Source organism: Phascolarctos cinereus, unplaced genomic scaffold (assembly GCF_003287225.1).
Source record: "Phascolarctos cinereus isolate Bilbo 61053 unplaced genomic scaffold, phaCin_HiC Scaffold_2;HRSCAF=192, whole genome shotgun sequence".
Lineage (NCBI taxonomy): Eukaryota > Metazoa > Chordata > Mammalia > Diprotodontia > Phascolarctidae > Phascolarctos > Phascolarctos cinereus.
In genome coordinates this window covers 352,867,427-352,887,962 of record NW_027555625.1, presented here as the reverse complement: position 1 = coordinate 352,887,962, position 20,536 = coordinate 352,867,427, and the positions used below count along the sequence as shown (strand labels likewise).

General features: G+C 43.1%; 1 protein-coding gene and 1 long non-coding RNA gene across 6 annotated transcripts in view; one reads left to right on the top strand and one right to left on the bottom strand.

Annotated features, from left to right (window-relative positions):
• The window catches only part of LOC110203055 (uncharacterized), a 213,270-nt gene extending 209,913 nt beyond the window's left edge, over positions 1 to 3,357 (bottom strand). The window contains exons 1-2 of one of the 4 annotated variants that reach the window (XR_002322855.2): positions 3,176 to 3,351; positions 2,513 to 2,552 (exon numbers count right to left, since the gene is read on the bottom strand). This is a non-coding gene — a long non-coding RNA (uncharacterized LOC110203055). Of the gene's footprint in view, positions 1 to 2,512; positions 2,553 to 3,151 lie in introns of all 4 variants that reach the window. The other 3 variants (XR_013484371.1, XR_002322854.2, XR_002322853.2) reach the window with 3 other exon arrangements.
• Positions 3,358 to 7,857: 4,500 nt separating this feature from the next.
• CUNH14orf180 (chromosome unknown C14orf180 homolog) overlaps positions 7,858 to 20,536 on the top strand; it is a 52,411-nt gene continuing 39,732 nt past the window's right edge. The window contains exons 1-2 of one of the 2 annotated variants that reach the window (XM_078150386.1): positions 7,858 to 8,314; positions 14,434 to 14,723. In XM_078150386.1, the coding sequence (XP_078006512.1) occupies positions 14,692 to 14,723 (32 nt within the window). In that variant the 5' untranslated portion in view covers positions 7,858 to 8,314; positions 14,434 to 14,691. The remainder of the gene's footprint in view (positions 8,315 to 14,433; positions 14,724 to 20,536) is intronic. The other variant, XM_020979474.2, reaches the window with a different exon arrangement.

Here is a 20,536-nt window from a genome sequence, read left to right as displayed (position 1 = left end):
GGTTTAATGAAGAAATAATTAGTAATAATGATGATAATAAAGTTAGCATTTATTTTTGTTGTCGGTCATGTCTGACTCTTTGTGACCCCATTTTGAGTTTTCTTGGCAAAGATACTAGAGTGCTTTGCCATTTCCTTCTCCAGTTCATTTTACACATGAGGAAACTGAGGCAAACAGGGTGAAGTGACTTACCCAGGTCACACAGCGGTTAAGTGTCTGAGGCCAGATTTGAACTCATGAAGATGATTCCAAGCCTAGTGTTCTACCCACTGTACCACCCCACTGCCACCTAGCATTTATTATAGAGAGTTTTAAGTTTTTTGAAGTGTTTTCCATATGTTATCTCATTTGATCCTCACAGCAACCCTGGGAAATAGGTGCTATTACTATCCCCATTTTATATATGAGAAAACTGAGGCTGAGTGGCAGGAATGGGACTTTCCTGAGGTCACAGAGCTTATCAGTAACAGAGATGGGATTTGAACCCATGTCCTCTGATTCAAAGTCCACCGCTCTTTTGACTGCACTTCTACCTCCTGAAAGAAGGAAGAGATTGATATGGGCTTGACAAGTCAAGGGCATCCTGGTGACCTCTTGGGGTTTGGGCAGGGGGAGAAAAAGATGAGGGTGGGATGGAGAAATGTGATCTACGATCTAGAACAAGTCTGAAGTGCCCGGAGGGGAACAAGACGGCTCTGGCTGATGGTCCAGAGAGCATTTTTGAGAGGCAGGCTTGGGCAGTCACCACCCCTGGCCTCCCGCCCTGCTCTCTTGTTTGTTTACAGAATCATGTGCTTAGCAGGGTGTCTAGAATGTGACACTTTGCTAGGGGGTTATTTTGGATGCAAACACTCTGGTGCAGAGATAATTATAGCGCTGTGGAGCCAAAGTCCTACCCTAGGAATCCCCCCTCACACACACCCTTCTCACTGACAAGGGCAGCCTCTCCTTCCTGGAGGGCAGAGAATCATAGAATGACAGAGCCTGAGGGCCTTTGAAATCATTTCGTGACCAAATGGCAGTCCATTACCCCTCCCGCAAAAGGGTAAGTCAAGATCTCAAGAAGTGAAGGGACTTACCTAAGGTCTCATATCAAGTTCATGACAGCACTGGATTTCAAATCGATGCATACCTCCTGACTCCAAGCCCAGAGTTTATTCCACTTAGAAAGAATCACAAACCTCTGAAATCACACAATCCAGTATGTGCCTAGGAATATAGAGTGTCAAGGCCGGAGGGGTCTTTGGGGCATAGAATGTCAGAGCTGGAAGGGACACTGCAGCATCAAATATAGGATGCCTTATTTGCCAAGGATCTTAGAAGTAGAGAGGCAATGACTACCCACTCTACATAACCACCTCTAACTTCTCTCCTCAATTCTAGACTTATGTCACAAGTCAGTCTTCTGCAGGACATCTCTCCCCAGATATCCCATGGGTACCTCACAGTATGTCCAAAGTAGCACAGTCATCCCTTCCATATTGAGGGGGTTAGGGGTGTGGTACCCCATGATAGGTAAAAATCCACCCTCCCTTCATACCAAAGAGGAAGTCTGAATTATTATGGTATTAAGAGATCAAATATGTTGATATTTCACAACACTCCACATATATTTTATGCATTTCTGAGTTTCTGAACATTTTTCCATGTCATCTGCTGGCCCTTGCGTACCATCTGCAGCTTCTAAAAACTCCCAAAAAATTCCCATTTAATTTCTTATGTCAACCCAAGATATATCAAAGCCTCAACAGGGAAAGTCACAATATGGAAGGGATAACTGCACATACTTTCCCAAAAACTTATTCCCTTTCCAAACTTTCTTATTTCTGTTTAGGGAACAATTATTCTTCTGGTCACCTAGGTTTGCTTCCTTAGAGTCATCCTTGACTGCTTCCTCTCCCATATCCCCCAAATCTAGTCAAGTATGAAGTCTTATCCATTTGACTCCCACAATACCCCTTGCATTGACCATCGCCTCTCTACTCACTGGCCTTCCATCTTTATTCAGACTCCTCACCTAGACTCAAACAATAACCTCCTGACCAGTCTCCCTGTTTCCAGTCTCTTATTATCCATCCCACACAAATCGATATTCCTCAGACACAGATTTCATCACGTCACTCTCTCACTCAGAAATCTTCAGTGACTTCCTATTACTTCTAGGACAAAATATGAAACCATTATCCAGGCATTTAAAATTCTCTATAAAGTGCTTCTCTTTTAGCTGTTCCCTGTGCATGAATTGCATTTCTGTTCTCTGTCATCCCTTCACACAGGTTGACTCCACATCTAGAATGTTCTCCCATTTACTTCCACCTCTCAGAATCCCTAGCTTCTTTCAAAGCACAGATCCCAAATAAGGTCTTTGTTGACCCTTCCCCAAGTTATTAGTATGGTCTCCCTGTTTGAAATTTCCTGGGGCAGCTAGGTGGTGTAGTGGATAGAGCACTGGCCCTGAAGTCAGGAGGACCTGAGTTCAAATTCAGCCTTAGGCCAAACACTTGACACTTACTAGCTGGGTGATCCTGGGCAAGTCACTTAATCCCAATTGCCTAAAAAGGAAAGAAAAGAAATTTTCTTATGTTTATTTATCTGTGTACATGTTATTATGTTCTCCCCAATAATCCCCACTCAGATCCTTGAGAGCTGGGAATGTTTCATTTTTGTGGTTGTATTCCTAGCACCTAGCCCAGAACTTTGCAAATGGGAGGTGTGTGTTGCTGAATTGAATAGAACATAGGGCATGTGTGTGCCTGAATAAGACGTGTTGTTAGAGGTGGGGCACAGATGACATGGATAATACCTCTGGAATCTGGCTGACTTCTTACCAAGGGATTCTTTGATTTTACCTTGAGGTGAACAGGAGAAGGGCTACACATTACTCGTGTAGAGGTACAAGTCTAGGTCAAAACAAATGCCACCTCCTGGGTTGCTCTTAGTGGGGAGAGTAGCCACAAGCTTACACCTGCCAACTTGACTCCCTCCCACCACACAGGCTATATAAAATATCATCACAAATAGCAAATGGTGCAAAAAATCCATTTATCCAAGCAAACAGCAAATAGAAATCAGAGAAGCTGTGCAGATCAGAATACATCAGAAAATATACATTAATGAATAAGCAAGAGAGAAGAGTAAAATAAGATCTCACATCAGACCAAGAGAGAGGACTCACACAAGGAGAAATTCTCTGGCTGCAGTCTTTAAGGAGGCAAGCTGAAATTCAGGGAACTGTTGAGGACTCGGTTTCCCCTACATGTCTGTAGCTTCCAAAGTCTTTTCCTCTCTACACATCTCTCCCAAATAGAAACCCCTGTTTCTCTCACAAGAAGGTCTGGAACTAATTCTTCCCCTTATATAGTAAGTCTCTCTACCAATTAGAAGTCACAACTCATTTCACATACCAGTAGCACACAAAATGTCCAGGCTTAGTTGGAAGTCCAGGTAACAAGAATATAGACTACCAGAGAAACTTAAGAGATCATCTAACCTAATCTTATCATTGTGCTGATTGAAACTCTATGGGGAAGAGGGGGAAAAGACTTTCCCAGAGTCACACAGTGAGCTTTCAGTGATTGAGCCATTATTTAAGTTTCATTGGGTTTTTTTTGCAAATTCACAGAGAACAGAGTCTTGGAGGGTCTGACTCCCTTGGACAGCTCCAGGCCCTGCCGTGATCATGTGAGATGATGGTGAAGGAAAAAAAAATCTATTGATGAAAATTTCTATCAGAAATCAAAGAAAGGAAAGAAGGAAACAAGATTTATTAAATGTGTACTATGTGCTAGGCATTGTGCTAATTACTCAACAAATTTATTCCATTTAATCCACACAGCTTTAGCTGGTAGGTGCTATTATTATCCCCATTTTACAGTCTAGAAAACTGAGGCAGATAGAATTTAAGTAACTTGTCCAGGGTGACAAAGTCTGAGCCAGATTTGAACTCAGTTCTTCCTGACTCCAGGCTGAATACTCAGTGGATACACTTCACCACCTCTCTGTGTGTGTCTCTCTTGAAAGTTCTTCAGAACCACCCTTTTTCCTCTCCCAAGAAACTCTGAAACCAATTCTATCCTTTATGCATGTAGGCAACGTTGCCTCAGTATTTTCTCCACCAATTAGGATTAATGTTTCATTCCTTATACTAACACACAAATGTTCTAAGATTAGAAGTTCAGATTACAAGAACAAAATGCCGGAGAAGTTTCAAGATCATCTCATCTAACCATATTGTACAAATTGAAATACTGAGGGGAAGAGGGGAGCAAAGAAGGAAGTAAAATCATCATCTGATGTCTCACTATCACGTGTCAGGGACCCTAGGCTACTGAAGTCTGCAGCAGCTGAAGATGAACTTATTTGTGAAATGAAAGCATTGGACTGGAGCAGGAGTTCTTAACCTTTTTTGTGTTATTTACCCTAATGGCAGTCAGATGAAGCCTACAAACCTTTCTTAGAATAAAATTTTAAAATGCATGAAATAAAATGCTAAGGATTACATAGGGAACCAATTGTATAAAAATAGTTATAAAAAAATTAAGCTTAAGGTCACTGGGTTAAGAACACCTAGACCAAGGGGCAGCTAGGTAGCACAGTGGATAGAGCACTGGTCCTGGGGTTAGGAGGACCTGAGTTCAAATCAGATCTCAAACATGTACTAGCTGTGTGACCCTGGACAAGTCACTTATTGCCTTAAAATAAAAAAAAAAAACAACTCCTAGACTACATGTTCACTAAGGGCCTTTTCAACTCTAATAGTATATGTTTATAGACTTCTTCCAGCTCTGAATTTTTCAGTTCTAATGTTCAGCCCAGTCCTAGGATTCTTTATAGTATTATACTCTAAGGATCCTCCTAGCTCTGCCATGCTATGTTCAATGCTAAGGCCTCATTGTTGACTCCCAAATCTAAATCCTATGATCCCACAAATTAAAGCCTTGTCAGTAAAGATATTCTTTCAAACAACACCATTTGTCAGTGAATGGCATCTCCCCTCCCCCACTCCCTTCATTCTAGCATCCCTGGCCTCTGGCTTCTGGCATTTCTCACAGAACAGCTTCACAAAACACTAGAGTCAGGGACCTTTGAATGAATTCACCCAGGTGGAAGCCTGCACTTTTCCTTCCTGGTTCATTCTTAAGCTTGGAGAAATTCAATCTTCAGTTCAATTTTGGATGATTGCTTATTAGAGATATTATAGAAGGGATTCCTGTTTAGGGATGGGTTAGACCAGTTGGTTCCCAAGATCCCTTCTAATATGGTGCTCCTATGATTCCATGACTGTTCATTCAGGGCCTTGTGACTAATGGCTGTACCACCAAGAATGAGATTAGCCACCTGGGGAATCTTGTCTGAAAGCCATTAGTTGGGCATTATTAGACACTTCCCATTTGGGTTTGACTTTTCTAGGTCTTCTTATTGGGTTACTGTGTGCTCCATAGACATTCATTGATAAGGTTACTCACTGTCCAAATGTCTCATGCCAGCTTTCATTTGGGTCACCCTACCCCACCAGGCCCCCCTACTCATCTTGCACTAATACAGTTTAAAGAAAAGTGGAAATACTGTGCTAATACATTAGAGCTGAGAAAGACCTTTGAAACAAACTCCCTCGTTTTATGGATGGGGAAACTGAGGCTCAAAGAATGGGAGGGGCTTTCCGAAGTTCACAAATTGAGTTGTGGCAAAACAAGGACAAAAGCCTAGCACTCCTCACTGCAAGTCTAAGGCTTTGCATAGAGTAGAGTGAGCGGCTAGGTGGTGCAGTGGATAGAGTACCAACCCTGGATCCAGGAGGACCTGAGTTCAAATTTGACCTCAGACACTTAACACTTATTAGCTGTGTGACCCTGGGCAAGTCACAGTGAGAAGAAGCTGTAAGACAGATGGAAGAATCCTGCACTCACAGTCAGAAGACTCTCAGACACTTTCTAGATTACCTTGAGCAAGTCACAGAATTTCTGAGCTGCAAAGCACCTCAAAGTCCAACCTATATGTGAGCAGGGATCCCCTCTTTAACACCCCTGAGTAGTCACTCAGCCTCCGAGGATAGGGAGCTCACCCCCACCCAAGGAGACTATTCCACTTTAGGACAACCTTCATTGTGAGGAAGTTTTTCCTTACATAGAATCAAAATCAGCCTCTGTTTAACTTCCTTCCATAGCTTCTGCCAATCTAGTCCTTTCCCCATTCCTGGACCTCAGTTACCCATTCTGTAAAAGTAGAGAACTGTAAGGGATAATCTCAAAGGCCCCTCTGACATTCTGTGATTCTGTTGTTGCTTCATTGTGAAAGAGACTTTTAGAACACAGTGGATTAGCGAATGGAAGGCTGGTAAGGCCAGGTCATAGCCAGTGTCCAATCTAGGCTTGACCTCTTCCATAGTGAGTATTTTGTGACACTCCGCCACAAGGTGCTAAGGGAACTCTTGTGACTATAACAGTAATATGTCCCATTTAGCTTCCCTCACAACTACCCAGAGAATAATGCATATGCATTATTACCCCATTTTACAGATGAGGAAATTGAGTCCCAGACAAAAGTGACTTGCTCAAATTAACATTGACAGCAAAAAGATTAAAACCCAGGTCTTCTACAAGTCCAGGGCTCCTCCCACAATATTATTTTGTCTTTCCTGTGGTGTATATTTCTAATCAGTGGCCCCAGTAGTTTTCTTTCTTTAACATTTCTCTGAAGAGAAAAAGTAAGTCAATCACCAGGTTTTCAAGCAGCACCTACTATGTGCTAAGCACTGGGATTGGGGGTGGGGGGGAGGGCTAAAGGGGAGAGGGAGAAACTAAAGTTAAATGTGTTTAAAAAAAAACAGAATGGGACAAGTCAAGATATCTGGAGCAGTGGAAAGAGTCCAGAACTGAGAGACAGAATGTCTGGGTTCTTGGCATGAGATTTTTGAGCTAAATTTGATCAGGGTATATAATATCTGTCAACTGTTTGAGGGGTTTTCATGGATTAGACCTGTTCTGTTTGCCCCCATAGGGCAAAAGTAAGATCTGGGGATGGAAGTTTCAGAGAAGATTTAGGCTGGATACAAGGGAAATTTCGTTAAAATTAGCTGCCTAAAATCAAATAGGCTGTTCCAGGGGTAGAAAATTTCCCAACATTAGAAGTGTTCAGGCTGCCAGTGGAGCCTTAGGACCTGTTATGCCTGTCCCAGAACTGCCACGGATGGATTCAAGGGGTCACCCAAAGGGGACCTTTCCCCTTTCTGGTCCTCGGTTCCTTTTTTGGTATAATTAGGGGGGTTGGATTAGATAGTCTCTAGGATCCTTCTGGCTCTAGTGTTTCTGGGTCTGATGAGCTAATTTCTGGTTAATAGTTTTACCCTCATAAGCTGAGGGAACTAAGGGGAGGAGTCTAAAGTTGGCTGGTACAATATTGATTCTCTAGGAGATGGTCCCTGAAGGCTTCTAAGAAACACCAAGGCCACTGGGTGAACCTGGGAGATGTCCCCCCCCACCCCCGCCCTACTCATCTTCTGGGGGCAGTCTGCTGCTGTTTGCATGCAGACACCCCATAGCAAAGCAGACAAATGAAACAGGCCCTTTCCCCCTCCTCCTACCTTCATCCTCTTTCTCACCCATCCCTACCCGCTGCCCCTCCCTTCCTCCTCCCAATCTTTCCCTCTCCCAGCTCCCTCAGTCTTCCCTGTCTTCCCTCCTTCCCTCCCTAATTCCCTAACAGTCATCTCTCCCGCCCTTCCTCTCCCTCTCCCTCCCAGCTCCGAAATTCCAATCCCGGGAACCTTCTCGAAAGAGATTTGGAATGGACCGGGGGCGGAGAGGGGGGTGGAAGGAGGAGGAGAGGCGGAGAGGGGAGAGAGGGCAGGGACAGGGAGGAGGGATGGGTCGTGTTTGCAGAATACTACCAAACAGGGCTCCAGCTCGGAGGTTCCTCCACCACCGGGCTGTTTCCCCCGAACCTGGCTGAGCAAGAGAGGAGGGGGCGGCAGAGGGGGAGGAGAAAAGTGGAGGGCTGGTCCCCTGCTCGGGAGAGTTGAACCCCCTCTTTTCCCCCTCCCCCTCCCCCCCAAAAATAGACTACAGGATCCGCCAGGGAGGAGACAGGCCTTGGCCTGGGATAGCCGGACCCAGGGAGGATCTCGGGACCCCAGCGGCAAAGAAGGGGGCCGCTGTATCCCGAGTTTCACCGCTCCCTCCTAAGCCGCTGTGCCCCGCTCTCGGAAAGCCTGAGGCTAAGCAGCCATCCCCTCCCTCCACCTTCTCGCCATCCCATCCCCCACGCTGACTTTCCTTTTCTTCGTGCTGCAGCTGCAGCTGCAGCTGGAGAGACTCAGGTAAGACCTCAAAAAGAACAGGGCGGGCTCAGTCTATGGCTTCCTTTGGATTTTAGAAAAAACAAGGCACAGTTTACAAACCATCCATTTTGCAGGGTTTAGAGCTGAAAGCGATCTTAGCGATCATAGGATTTAGAGCCGGGAGGGACCTAGGGATTCTCATCCAACCCTCTTATTTTATAGATGGAAAAACTGAGACACCTCTTATCCTCAGGTTAAATTAACCAAACGAAGGTTGTGGAAAGATGAGTCAGGATAACTGAATCCTAACTTCAACTCGGCCTCGCAATGTGACCGTGGCCAGTTTTGGGGAGGGGGAACGGTCTTGGGTTTCCTCATTTGTAAAATGGGAATAATAAGGCTCAAAAGAGAATGCACTGGGAAAGTTGAGCAAAAGTGGCAAGCCTGGAAAAACCCTTAGGGATCGAGTGGTCCAGCCGTCTTGTTTTATAAAAGAGAAAAATGAAAGCCCAAAGACAAGACATAATCCTCTGTACAAGTAGGGGAAGCCTTGTGCTGGGAGTTCTCTTTTTCTGTGTGGCCCTAGAAGGGAAAGGAGGGAAGCGGAGGGAGTCAAGGGGACTGAGGGGGGGGGGAAGAGAGAAAGAGAGAGAGAGAGAGAGAGAGAGAGAGAGAGAGAGAGAGAGAGAGAGAGAGAGAGAGAGAGAGAGAGAGAGAGAGAGAGAAAGGAAAACAATTACAGAGAAGTACAACCCAAGGAAAAACTTCCTGACGAGCCTGTTTGAAAGTGGAAGAGGAATCCTTCTATCCCTTGATGTCTTTAAGTGAAGGATAAATACAAATATTTGTCAAGAATGGTATAGACAGGCTTCCTGGTCAGGTAGAGGTCGGGCTAGACGTCCTTTGAAGCCTCTTCTAACTTTGCAATTCCTGGAAAGCCTAAATTCCTACTTTTCTGTTATCTTTCCTTTACTTAATTTAAATCAGGCATTTAACCTCAACATAGAGCTGCTCTGCTTCCTTCTTTCCTTCCTTATCCTTTTAAGTCTCAGACCTGCCTTGCCTATTTGTCAAAGCTGGAAGGGATATAAGAGAGGGAGTGAAGTGATTTGCTTAGTGTCACACCATAAATTAGGACTGCAGCAGGACCCATGAGCCCCATTTCCTCCTTCCTTCAATTCTAAGGGGCTAGACTTCCAGCTTAGACAAGGTTTGGCTTGAAGTTTGCCATGAAGGTGTGAGGAATCATTTTCCCTGTGACTGTAATGCTTCAATGCTTTTGAATGGTCCCCATGAATCATCTTTCAGCTGATAACAGACAGAAGTCAAAAGCAGAAATTGACACTTGAGTTTCCTTCTGGCTTCTCTCTCCTGTTCACTGGAGTTTCCAATTCCTACACCTAATAAGATAATTACTCTTACTCTAGACTCCCTGAGGGGAGTCAAAGATTAAACTCATCAAGAAGTTTTCTCTATTCAAAATCAGCTGATAATTAAAGTCTGTATTTTTAGACATCCATTTCATTTTGTGAGAGGGCGATGGCTGCCAAAGCAGGCCCCTGGGGCTATTGGATGGTCTGGAAAACTAGGCTGAAACTTAATGACTCATTTAGTGAAATAGAAACTAGACCTGTCTTTCCTAGCTAATCGATATTCTGGAGCAAACTTCTCTTGAACGACCTACCTCTTATGGGGGAGCAAAGATTCATATTTTAGACGAACCTCAATGGGGCAGGATAATAGTAACTTGGAACACAAATGATGTAATGTTAGAAGGCTTTGGTTCAAACTCTGGTTCTGATGCCTATGTGACCCAAGTCATGGCATTTAACTTCTGTGACCCTCAATTTTCCCATCTATAAAAATGAGGGAATAAGATTACCTTTTTTTAGTGTTATTAAAAAAACTGAGATAGAAAAGGTTAAATTCGCTGGTTTTAGGTTAAGGACAGAGAGTGTTAAGACTTTAGTCAATAATTTAACACATTTTATTGCTGTTCAATCATGTGTGACTCTCTGTGACCCCATTTGAGATTTTCTTGGCAAAGATACTAGAGTGGTTTGCCATTCCTTCTCCAGCTCATTTTACAGATGAGGAAAGTGAAGCAAACAGGGTTAAGTAACTTGCCCGGAGTCCCACAGCCAGTAAGTGTCTGAGGCCATATTTGAACTCAGTTCTTCCTGTCTCCAGGCCCTAGCTCTATCCACTGTGCCACCCTATTGAAGCCATAATCATTTCATAGCATGAAGTCTTTGTTGAAATCAATCACATTTTTGGATTAGGAATAGGGAGAAGAGAGAAAGGCAAAAGATGAAAGGCAAAGAGAAAGGATAAAAGGAGATGAAGGCAGAGGATGAAAGAAAAGGACAAAAGCAGTTTCCAGAAGAAGAAGAAGAAGAAGAAAGAAGAAGAAGAAGAAGAAGAAGAAAAGGAGCTGGGAGGTTGAGGAAATTCTGAAATATTCAGTAGTAAACTACTTTTTTCCTCACTCTGCTGTTTATGTGAACTATTGACATGCAATTCTGCAGTGTCTTTTAACATGTAAATTAGCTGATTAGTCACAACAATGTTCTTATGATTATTCACTTAGAACTGGAAAGGATCTTACCGGGCATCTAGTCCAGTCCCCTCATTTTACAGATCTTTATCCTTAAAAGCAAATGCACACACACTCTGGCAGAGGTAGCTAGTGTGGTGGAAAGAGCACAGGACTTAGAGTCAGAAGACCAGAGTTCCTGGTACTTACTTGCAACCATGGACAAATCACGTCATTTCTCTGAACCTCAGTTTCCTCATCTGTAAAATGGAGATAATAATATTTGCCTTACCTACCACCTAGGGTCATTGTCAAGGCAAAATAAGGTAATGTTTGTAAAGTGCTACAGAAATTTCAGCTATGATCATAATCATAACTACAATTATTATTGGCAAAAACATCCAGATGGCCCAAGCCAGTATGTTTTGGCCGGCACTGTATTTGGGGATTAGTAGATCTGGATTCTAATATCATCTAACCCACCTGCCAGCCACATGACCTTGGGAGCATCCCTTTGTCTGGGCTTTAGTTTCTCCCTCTAAACTGGGAATGATAATCCATGTCCTGTTTCCCTCTCAGAGTTGCTGCAAGGGTCCATGGAGGTAATACATGTGGTGATGTTTTGTGTCTCCCCATACGCACTTGAGGAATTATTATTGTTGTCTTTACATTCGTTAATCGCCTGTCTCATGGACTTGTGATATATATATGCATATATATATATATACACACACACACACATACATATAACCATATATATGTATATGTATGTATACATCTCTCTATATATACACACATATACATATGTATATGTGTATATATATGTGTGTGTATATGTATGTATATATGTGTGTGTGTATATACATATATATGTGTATATATGTATATATATATGTATATATATATATATATATATATATATGTATATATATATACATATATTTGGTTAACAATCCCCAATACCACACTGTATGTTAAAGTCTGCTTGGGCCTCAGCAAGTCTGAAACATTTCTCATGCTATTCTTATTTCCTGATTCCATCGCTTTTCAGGTGAATGACAAGACTATAGAATGTCAGAGTTAGAAGTGCCCCTTCGAACATAGAGCATAGAATGTCAAGACTAAGACTGTGGTTCAGTCGTTTCTCTCTGACCCTGTTTGGGATTTTCTTGGAAAAGACACTCTGAGTGTGTCTTTTGCCATTCCTTCTCTAACTCATTTTACAAATAAGGAAACAAGGCAAACAAGGTTAAGTGACTTGCCCAAGGTCACATAGCTAATAAATGTCTGAGGCCAGATTTGAACTCAAGAAGATGAGTCTTCCTGACTTCAGGACTATCACTGCCCTAAAAAAGACCATAGAACAAAATAATCATAACTGTTATTTATACAGTACCTTTATAATCTCCAAAGCACTTAATATATGTCATCTCATTTGAACCCATCAGTGACCTTGTAAAGTAGGTATATTATCTCCATTTTCCAGATAAGGAAACAGAAGTTTACTGACTTGATACCAAGTTAGACAGCTAGTAAGTGTCTGGGAACAGGGACTTCTGAACACAGGCAAGGTTGTGACGAAACCTGCTCTTGATCCTATCATTAAAAATTAGTGTAAACATTAGAAATCAGCAAACACTACAAATCAGGACTTGGATTATTGTTTAGCTGATCATGTAAGCTTAAGAAAGTAATGGAGACAATAGTAATGATGCAGATTAAGCTTCAGAGTGTCTTGTGGACTTTCATTTCCAGAGAGCTGATTGTTAAACATTTATCAGCCCACCACTGAGGAGTCTCCTGCCTCCAGAGTTAGTATATTATCCACAACACCACAGTGCTTCTCATTGTCATAACAGACAGGGTCCTGAGAGCCCAGATAGCCCACCCAACTTCCTCATTTTACTGAGGAGAAAACTGAGGTCCAGACTGGAGAAAGGATTCGCAGCTCATTCCTTACCGCCATTGAGTCCATCTGGCCATGCTCTCTCCATCATTAGCATCCATTTCAGGAAAGCAGTGTTTCAACTGGCTTTGGCCCTTCCACCCAAAGACAATTTGCAGCACACAATTCATTATGTTGCTTTGTTTTACACAGAATAGGAAGCAAACTGAGGCCTCACCTGGCTTTTTGTCTTTTTAAAAGAAGTAACAGTATGGTGTGGTAAGGGCAGTAGACTGGGAGACACGGGATCATAAATTTTAAGAACTGAAAGGGAACTCAAGAAGGCACTGAACCTCAGCCAACCCCTTCCTGATCAGGAGTCCCTCAACCATCCTCCTAAAGAGCTCATGGGGGGCAGCTAGGTGGCGCAGTGGATAGAGCACCAGCCCCAAAGTCAGGAAGACCTGCGTTCAAATCCAGCCTCAGACCAAACACTTGACACTTACTAGCTGTGTGACCCTGGGCAAGTCACTTAACCCCAATTGCCTAAAAAAGTAAATAAAGAGCTCATGAAATGTAGAGCCTCCATACTCCTAAGTCTACTCCACTTGGAGCAACTCCATACGTTAGAAGGTTTTCCCTTTGTCAAACCAAAGTCTACCTCTGCATCTCTCTCTACCTCCGCCATCATCACTAGCCCTCCAAGGTCAAGCAAAGTCTAAGTGTTCTTGCTCAACCACTCCAGTATCTCAGCCGAGGAAACCCCAAATAGGGTCACAAAGGGTCAGACGTGACTGAAATGACTGAACATCAACAGCAGGGAGGCCATTCATCCTCCCTCAAATCAGATCTCGTCTCTGAGGCTTCCCAGCTTCATGAACACCATGAAATGGGGATAAGAGTCCTGAGGCCACCCACTTCCCTGGATTTCATGAGAAAAGCATTTTATGTAAACCTAAAAGCACCAGGGAAATGACAGTTGACATTATTGTTGCTCTTATTTTCATAATATATTTTCATAATATAATTTTCATAATAACAGCTTCATATATTGCTTTAAATTTTGCAAAGCCCTTTATATATGTAATTTTATTTGGTTCTCACAACAAGTCATTGAAATATGGGCACTATCCCCATTGATTTTATAGATGAGGAAACTGAGGTTCACAGAGGTTGAATGATTTACCCAGGGTTACACAATGGTAATAATCTGAAACAGGATTTGAACTCAGGTCTGCCTAACATCTTAAGTCCAGCATTATATTTACTCACAGTAATACTCACATAAATGCAACACTGCCATGTCATGGGTTGGGACAAATTAATAAAGCAGCAAGCATTTATTAAGCAGCTACTGTGTACTAGGCACTGTGCTAGGTGCTAGAGATGTAGAAACAAAAGTCTTTGCTCTCAAGGAACTAACATGCTGTCCAAGGAAACAATATGTACACAGAGAAGAACAAAGTAGATAAAATGGTCCCTTTTATTACTTTACATGCTTTTATATTTGATCCAGTAATAAAACATATCTCTATAGGGTAGACTTCAGACTAAAGCTTGTATCTTCCTGGAGTCACTGAGTAAACAGCCCCTTGCTGAGCTTCTAACAGGGCTTCTGGCCTCCTTCCAGGGGGTGTTGCTCCCAGGCTGCCCCTCAAGCTGGCAGGATTCCCAGAGGATGCCACAGCAAGTGAGCAGCCCTGTGTTTCTAATGACTCTTTCTATCTTATTTTCTAGCAGTCATGGTTTCCTTTTTGCCTCCTGGATGGAAACTTTAGAGTTGGTTTTGAATTTGGCCAGCATAGCCAGATGCTCCCTCTTGAGATCCGGTTCCCTATGTGGCCTTGGGGGATCTGGTTCTGATGACCTGGTCTGATCGCCACAGCCACAACAGCAGCAGTCCGGGCAGGGGCTTGGCCGGGCTCAACAGGCGATTGCTTTGCTGACGCTGCAGTCACTGAGAGAAGCTGGCGGGTCCTTCAGCCCAGCAGGGAGATGTTCCTGGGACCTCTCATCCGAAGTCACAGGTAGGTCAGAACCGTGGCACACTGGCATGAAGGGCGAAGGATCTTGTAAGGAGTTCTCATTTTATAGGATGTATAAGAAAAAAGAGAGAGACAGATGGAGAAATAGAATGAGAGAGAAGGAAAGAAAGAGAGAGAGAGAGAGAGGAAAGAAAGAAAGAAAGAAAGAAAGAAAGAAAGAAAGAAAGAAAGAAAGAAAGAAAGAAAGAAAGAAAGAAAGAAAGAAAGAAAGAAAGAGTATAGAAGGATGCCATATTAGACATCAAAAGGCCTGGGTCCAAGTTCCAGCTCTGTTTCTTGGTACCTATGTAAGCTTGGACAAGTCCTTCCACACATCCCTGGAGCCTTGAAGTTTCTCTTTGGAAAATGAAGAGTTTAGAGACTACATGTCTAAATGTGCTGTCATATGACCGTGATTTATTACAACGGTCACTAAGCAAGTCACCTAATTTCCCTGGACCTTAGTTTTCTCATCTGTAAATTGATAGAGTTGGACAAGATGGCACCCCTGCAGCTGCCAGTCTATGCTTCTATAATCTTGTGCCCTGGTTTGAATTGTATCCTCCTACCTATGGAAGACCGGGCTTGTCCCTTTATCTTACTATGTCCCAGTTTCCTCCTCTGTAGAATGAAAGGGTTCCTTCTCTCTCCGAACCCAATGACCCTGAGTAAATTAGCATCAGGCTCTTCCCCAAGCTGTCTGAGATCTGTGCAGGGGTGTCTGAAAGAGTATGTCTCCATCCCCGAGGAAGGAGAAGGGGAGAGAAAATTAGCTGAACTTGGCATGGGAGAAACTTAGATTTAAAGAAATGGAGATTGTGACCTCCTTAAGAGCAGGGACGTGTGTATATGTGTGCACACACACGTAGTGCCATTCCTGGCACGTAGTAGGCAGTTACTAAATGCCAGTTGACTTACTGGGTGGCTGAATTTTAGAATACTGTGAGATTCTGAACTAGGTGATCAAAAGACACTAGGAATCTCAGGGCATTTTGTCTGAATTCCTCAGCCCCCACTCTGACCCCCATCCCCAAGGTGAGTTTGACTTATCCAACTTTCCTTTGTCTCATTTGTGATTTGTGTGCATGTCTTGACCCTTTAATTAACTTCTTGAGGTCAGATACAGTATTATTTTTCATCTCTATAGCCCCAGCAACAAGCATAGTACATAGCACATACTTGGTATTTCATGCATCTGGTGATTTAAAATGAATCTGAGAAGGGCAGCTAAGTGGCACAGTGGATAGAGCATCAGCCCTGGAGTCAGGAGGACCTAAGTTCAAATCTGGCCTCAGACACTTGACACTTAACTAGCTGTCGCTTAACCCCATTGCCTAGCAAAAAAAAAAAAAAAGAATCAGAGAGACTTTAAAGGTCATGTAGCCCAGAGGTGTCAAACGTTCAGCCTGTGGAATGCCTGACTAGCAACACTCCCTAACGCTCCTAAACAAGATTAAAATAGAAATGTGAAACATTTAATAAAATGAATAAAAATGCAACAAAACACAGATAACATTACATTTGAAAATTAAGTCAGTATGCAACCCACAGGAATTATTGTATACAGTTTAGTATTCCCATTTTGATATGAGTTTGACACCACTGATGTAACCCAACCTTGTATTCACTGCTAATTAAAGAGCGATGATCTTATCCATGGTGAGTAATCTCTGGTGGGGCTTCCAGATGACAGCTGTCCAGCTACATCAGATTGGAGGGGCTTGGGAGGCAGATTTGCCACACAAACATTAAAACGTGGTGGTGCCCTTTGATAACTCAATGTTAGTTTCAGAAACTCTTTGGGAAACTCCAACTGCTGTTTAATCTCAGGACCGAACCCTATGATGTGGCACTGGAGGTGGTGTGGTGTATTAGAGAGAAGCTGGCTTTAGAGACAGAAGGCTTGGGTTCAAATTCCATCTCTGAAGCTTACTACGTGTGTGATCTTCAACAAGTCATTTTCCCTTCTCTGGTCCCCATGTTCCCCATCTACAAAATGAAAGGGCTTTGGCTAAGGGACCTCCAGGGTCCATTCTACTTCTAAATCTTGCAGTCTCATGGCTCTTCATTCAATCTCCTCAGCCTCTGCTTTTGAACTTGATACTGGCCCTTCTGATTTAGATACCACTTTCCATCTCTGAGCCTTCAGCTCAGCCAAGTGTCCCTGGTTTCCAAGTCTGGCTTAACAAAGTTCCAGGTCCAGATCTCCTGGACACTGCCTTTCCTCATTCCAAAGCAGGGGAAATTTCAGCCTCCACCATAGATCACTCTGAGCCTAAACATACGGCAAGTAATATCCGTATCCCTGACCCTGTAAAGTATGCTTCTAGCTAATGCCGAGAACCTTTCTGTCCCACCTGCAGCATCTCTAGCAAGGGTGCATCATCAAACCTCTCCTTGGACACTCCCATTGATAGAGAACTAGCTACCAAAGGCAAAGCTTAGAAATCTTTCTTATTCATTAATTTAGTTACATCACTATTCTGCTCAAAAATATTCAGTGACTTCCTATTTCTTACTAAGTAAAGTTCAAACTCCTAATCACAATATTCAATGCACTAGACCATCTGGCACCACAAATGCACCTGGTCACGGAGCCTGAGTTGCAGTCCTAGCTCTACCACAAGACCTGCATGACTTTGGACAAGTTATTTGATTTCTCTGGGCTTCGATTTCCTCACCTTTAAAAAAAAAAACAACTAGTGCTAGTAGTACTAGTAATGGCAGCATTTGTATAGCAACTGCCATGTGCCGGGCACTGTGCTAAACACTTAACAAATATTATCTCATTTGATCCTCACAACAATCCTTCGAGGTGGGTGCTATTATTATCCCCATTTTACAGTTGAAAAAACCAAGGCAAACAGAAGTTAAGTGACTTACCCAGGATCATACAGCTAGTCATTGTCTGAGGCTACATTCAAACTCATATCTTCCTGATTCCAAGCCTAGCACTATCCACTGAGTTACTTTGCTTACTTCAAAGGCTCTTCTAGCCATAGTTCTGTTATCCCGTGGTCCTTTTTTCAATTTGTTTTTTGGTGAGGCAATCAGGTTAAGTGCCTTGCCCAGAGTCAGTCACAGTGTTAGATTTTGTTATGTGCCTGAGGTCAGATCTGAACCCCACCATGATCTTTTCTAACTTTATCTCACATTACTCACCTTCACAAACTATCGTCCCATTGAACTGTATTTTTCCCTGTCCCTAACATGCCGTTTACTCTCTCTTCTTCATGCCTTTGCTTGTGTTATTTCCTGCACCTGGAACGACATCCCCACCTTAACCTAGTGAATTCTCACCCATCCTTTTAAAGTCACAAACATGTCACCTCCACCTTGAAGACTTCTGGGAAGCCTCTTTTCATAATGTCCTTCTCCCATTGGACCTCATATAAGATTGTGGCTCTCTCTTATGTGCTATTGAGTGTTGCTGTCGAGCTGTTTTTCAGTTGTCCTGACTCTTCATGACCCCATTTGCAGTTTTTCTTGACAAAGATACTAGAGTAGTTTTCCATTTCCTTCTCTAGCTCATTTTACAGTTGAGGAAACTGAGGTAGACAGGGTTGGTTAAGTGACTTGCCCAGGGTCACACAGCTAGTAAGTGTTTGAGGCCAGATTTGAGCTCAGGAAGATGGGAGCTCCTGACTTCAGACTCAGCACTCTATCCACAGGGCCACATAGCTGCTTTTTGGGTAGTATTTCATATCACTGTTTTCTGTGTTGGCACCTTAAATACAGATTTATATTCCAGAAATGGCTCACCCCTCCTCTAAAATCCTCATACCTCCCTCTCCTAACGTTTAGCCCACTCTGCCTTGCTTTTAGCTGTTTATGTAAATATCATAGCCTCACAGATTCACAAGACATCAGTGCAGGAGGGACCATAGGAGCATTGGGCTTGGAGTCAGAAAACCTACTTTCAAATTTTGGCCCTGAGGTTAATCCATTATGTAATTGACAGGCTCTGTGATAGGCTGGGGTGGTAGTGCGGAATACTTTGGGGCAAAATCAATTCACATTGAGTTATTCCTCCTTCACTTTCAAAGAGAACCAATGACATCAAAGGTGATGTCTTGACTTGGACATGAATTGAATTTATGGCAATGAATTGCATAAAATCATCAGCCTTGCTTTCTCTTCCTTAGTCATCAAAGTCCAATGGCAGGACAAAAGTAAAGACAGCTGGCAATTGCCCAGGATGTAGTGGGATCTTTGATGTCTAACCAAGCTCTAAGCACTCCACAGCCCTTTCTTCCGCTGCCTCTGTGGCCATCGGAACAAATTGTTCTCATCCACCCATTCCTCCGGGGGAAGTCTTCACATGCTTGAAGTAGACACTCCCCTAACTCACTGAAGGGTCTGAGGCCTGTTGTCTCCCCTCAACCTGGTTTAGTCCATCTGCCAAGAAGGTTTACTCTGGGTGTGGCCACTGTGTATTTTACAGCTTCTTGGAGCCACAGGTGAAAGGTGAGTAAAGGTGGGCATCAAAAGTGGATGAGCAGCCCTGAAAAGGGTTTAGCAAGCCCTCACACCAGAGGTGCTAGTCCTCCTTAACACCCTATTCACATATCGAGTACATATTCTGCAAAGAGTTCCATGCTAGGAAGGAGGTCCTACTAGCTTCACTTACATTACACCACCATAGTTAGCCTCCGACTCTGTCTATGGTCTGAACTGGCTCATTTCCCCAGGTTCTCAACCCTAACAGATGAAATTTGTTCTTTGTGTCCCCAAAAGATAGAACTACGACCAAGAGGAAAAAGGAGGCAGATTTCTACTCAGTGTAATAAACAACTTGGAATAGATTGCCTTGGGATATAATGAGTGCCACAAAAGGTATCCAAGCAGAGGCTAGACCAGCCTCTTTCAGGGGAGGCTACAAAGCAGAAATTCTTCACTTTTTTGTTTCATAGATCCCTTTGGCAGTCTGATGAAGCCTATGGAGCCCTCCTTAGAATCGTGAAATAATTGAAGGAAATCTAAATTTCAGTTAGAGGTCAATAAAAATTAAAAGATAATTTTTCCCATCTAAATCCATGGCCCCATGCCTGGGAACCCTTGCTATAAAGGAATGCAGGCACTAGGAGGAAGGTTGAGCCAGATGACCTCTAAATCTACATCAGGGATTCAGTCAGTTCCATTCCTTAAGCACTTATAACACTCTTGTTATATACCTGGGCCTCAGGAGAAAAAACAAAATTTAGATGAGCCACAGTCTCTACTCTCCTAGAGCTCAGCCTCTAGAGAATGGTGAAGTACTGTATCTACCGTGGGACATTTATGATCGTACATCACACAGTGCTGGAGTTGGAAGGGACCTTAGATGTTACATAATCCACCCACCCCTGTTTTGCAGATGAGGAAACTAAGGTCCATAAAGGAGAAAGTACTTAATTAAGGTCACACAATCATTGACAGAGCTTGGATTTAAACCCAGTTGTCCTGATTCCAAGTCCAAGGCTCTTTCTTAACAAAAATTTCCATTTGATAAGTATTAAACACCTATGTTATGTCAGACATGACATATGATTAGAAGAGAAAGCGGAATGGTCACCTAGGGAGATAGGGACAGACAGATGGGCTGAGTGTTGTGTTATTGTCCAAGAAATTTTTAAGGTTTCAGAAGAAGGTCCACAGAGAATTGAGTAGGTCCCCTATAAAGGATTTGTTGAAGGTTAGGGGCATGGAAATCGTGGAGAGGCCTCCATATGTCCTAGTGGAGGGCCTACTTGCACAGAAGAAACCTCTAAGTACAAAACAGACACTGCCAAGTACTGACAGAAGTGGAACATGACATAGTCCCTGTCGTCAAGGAG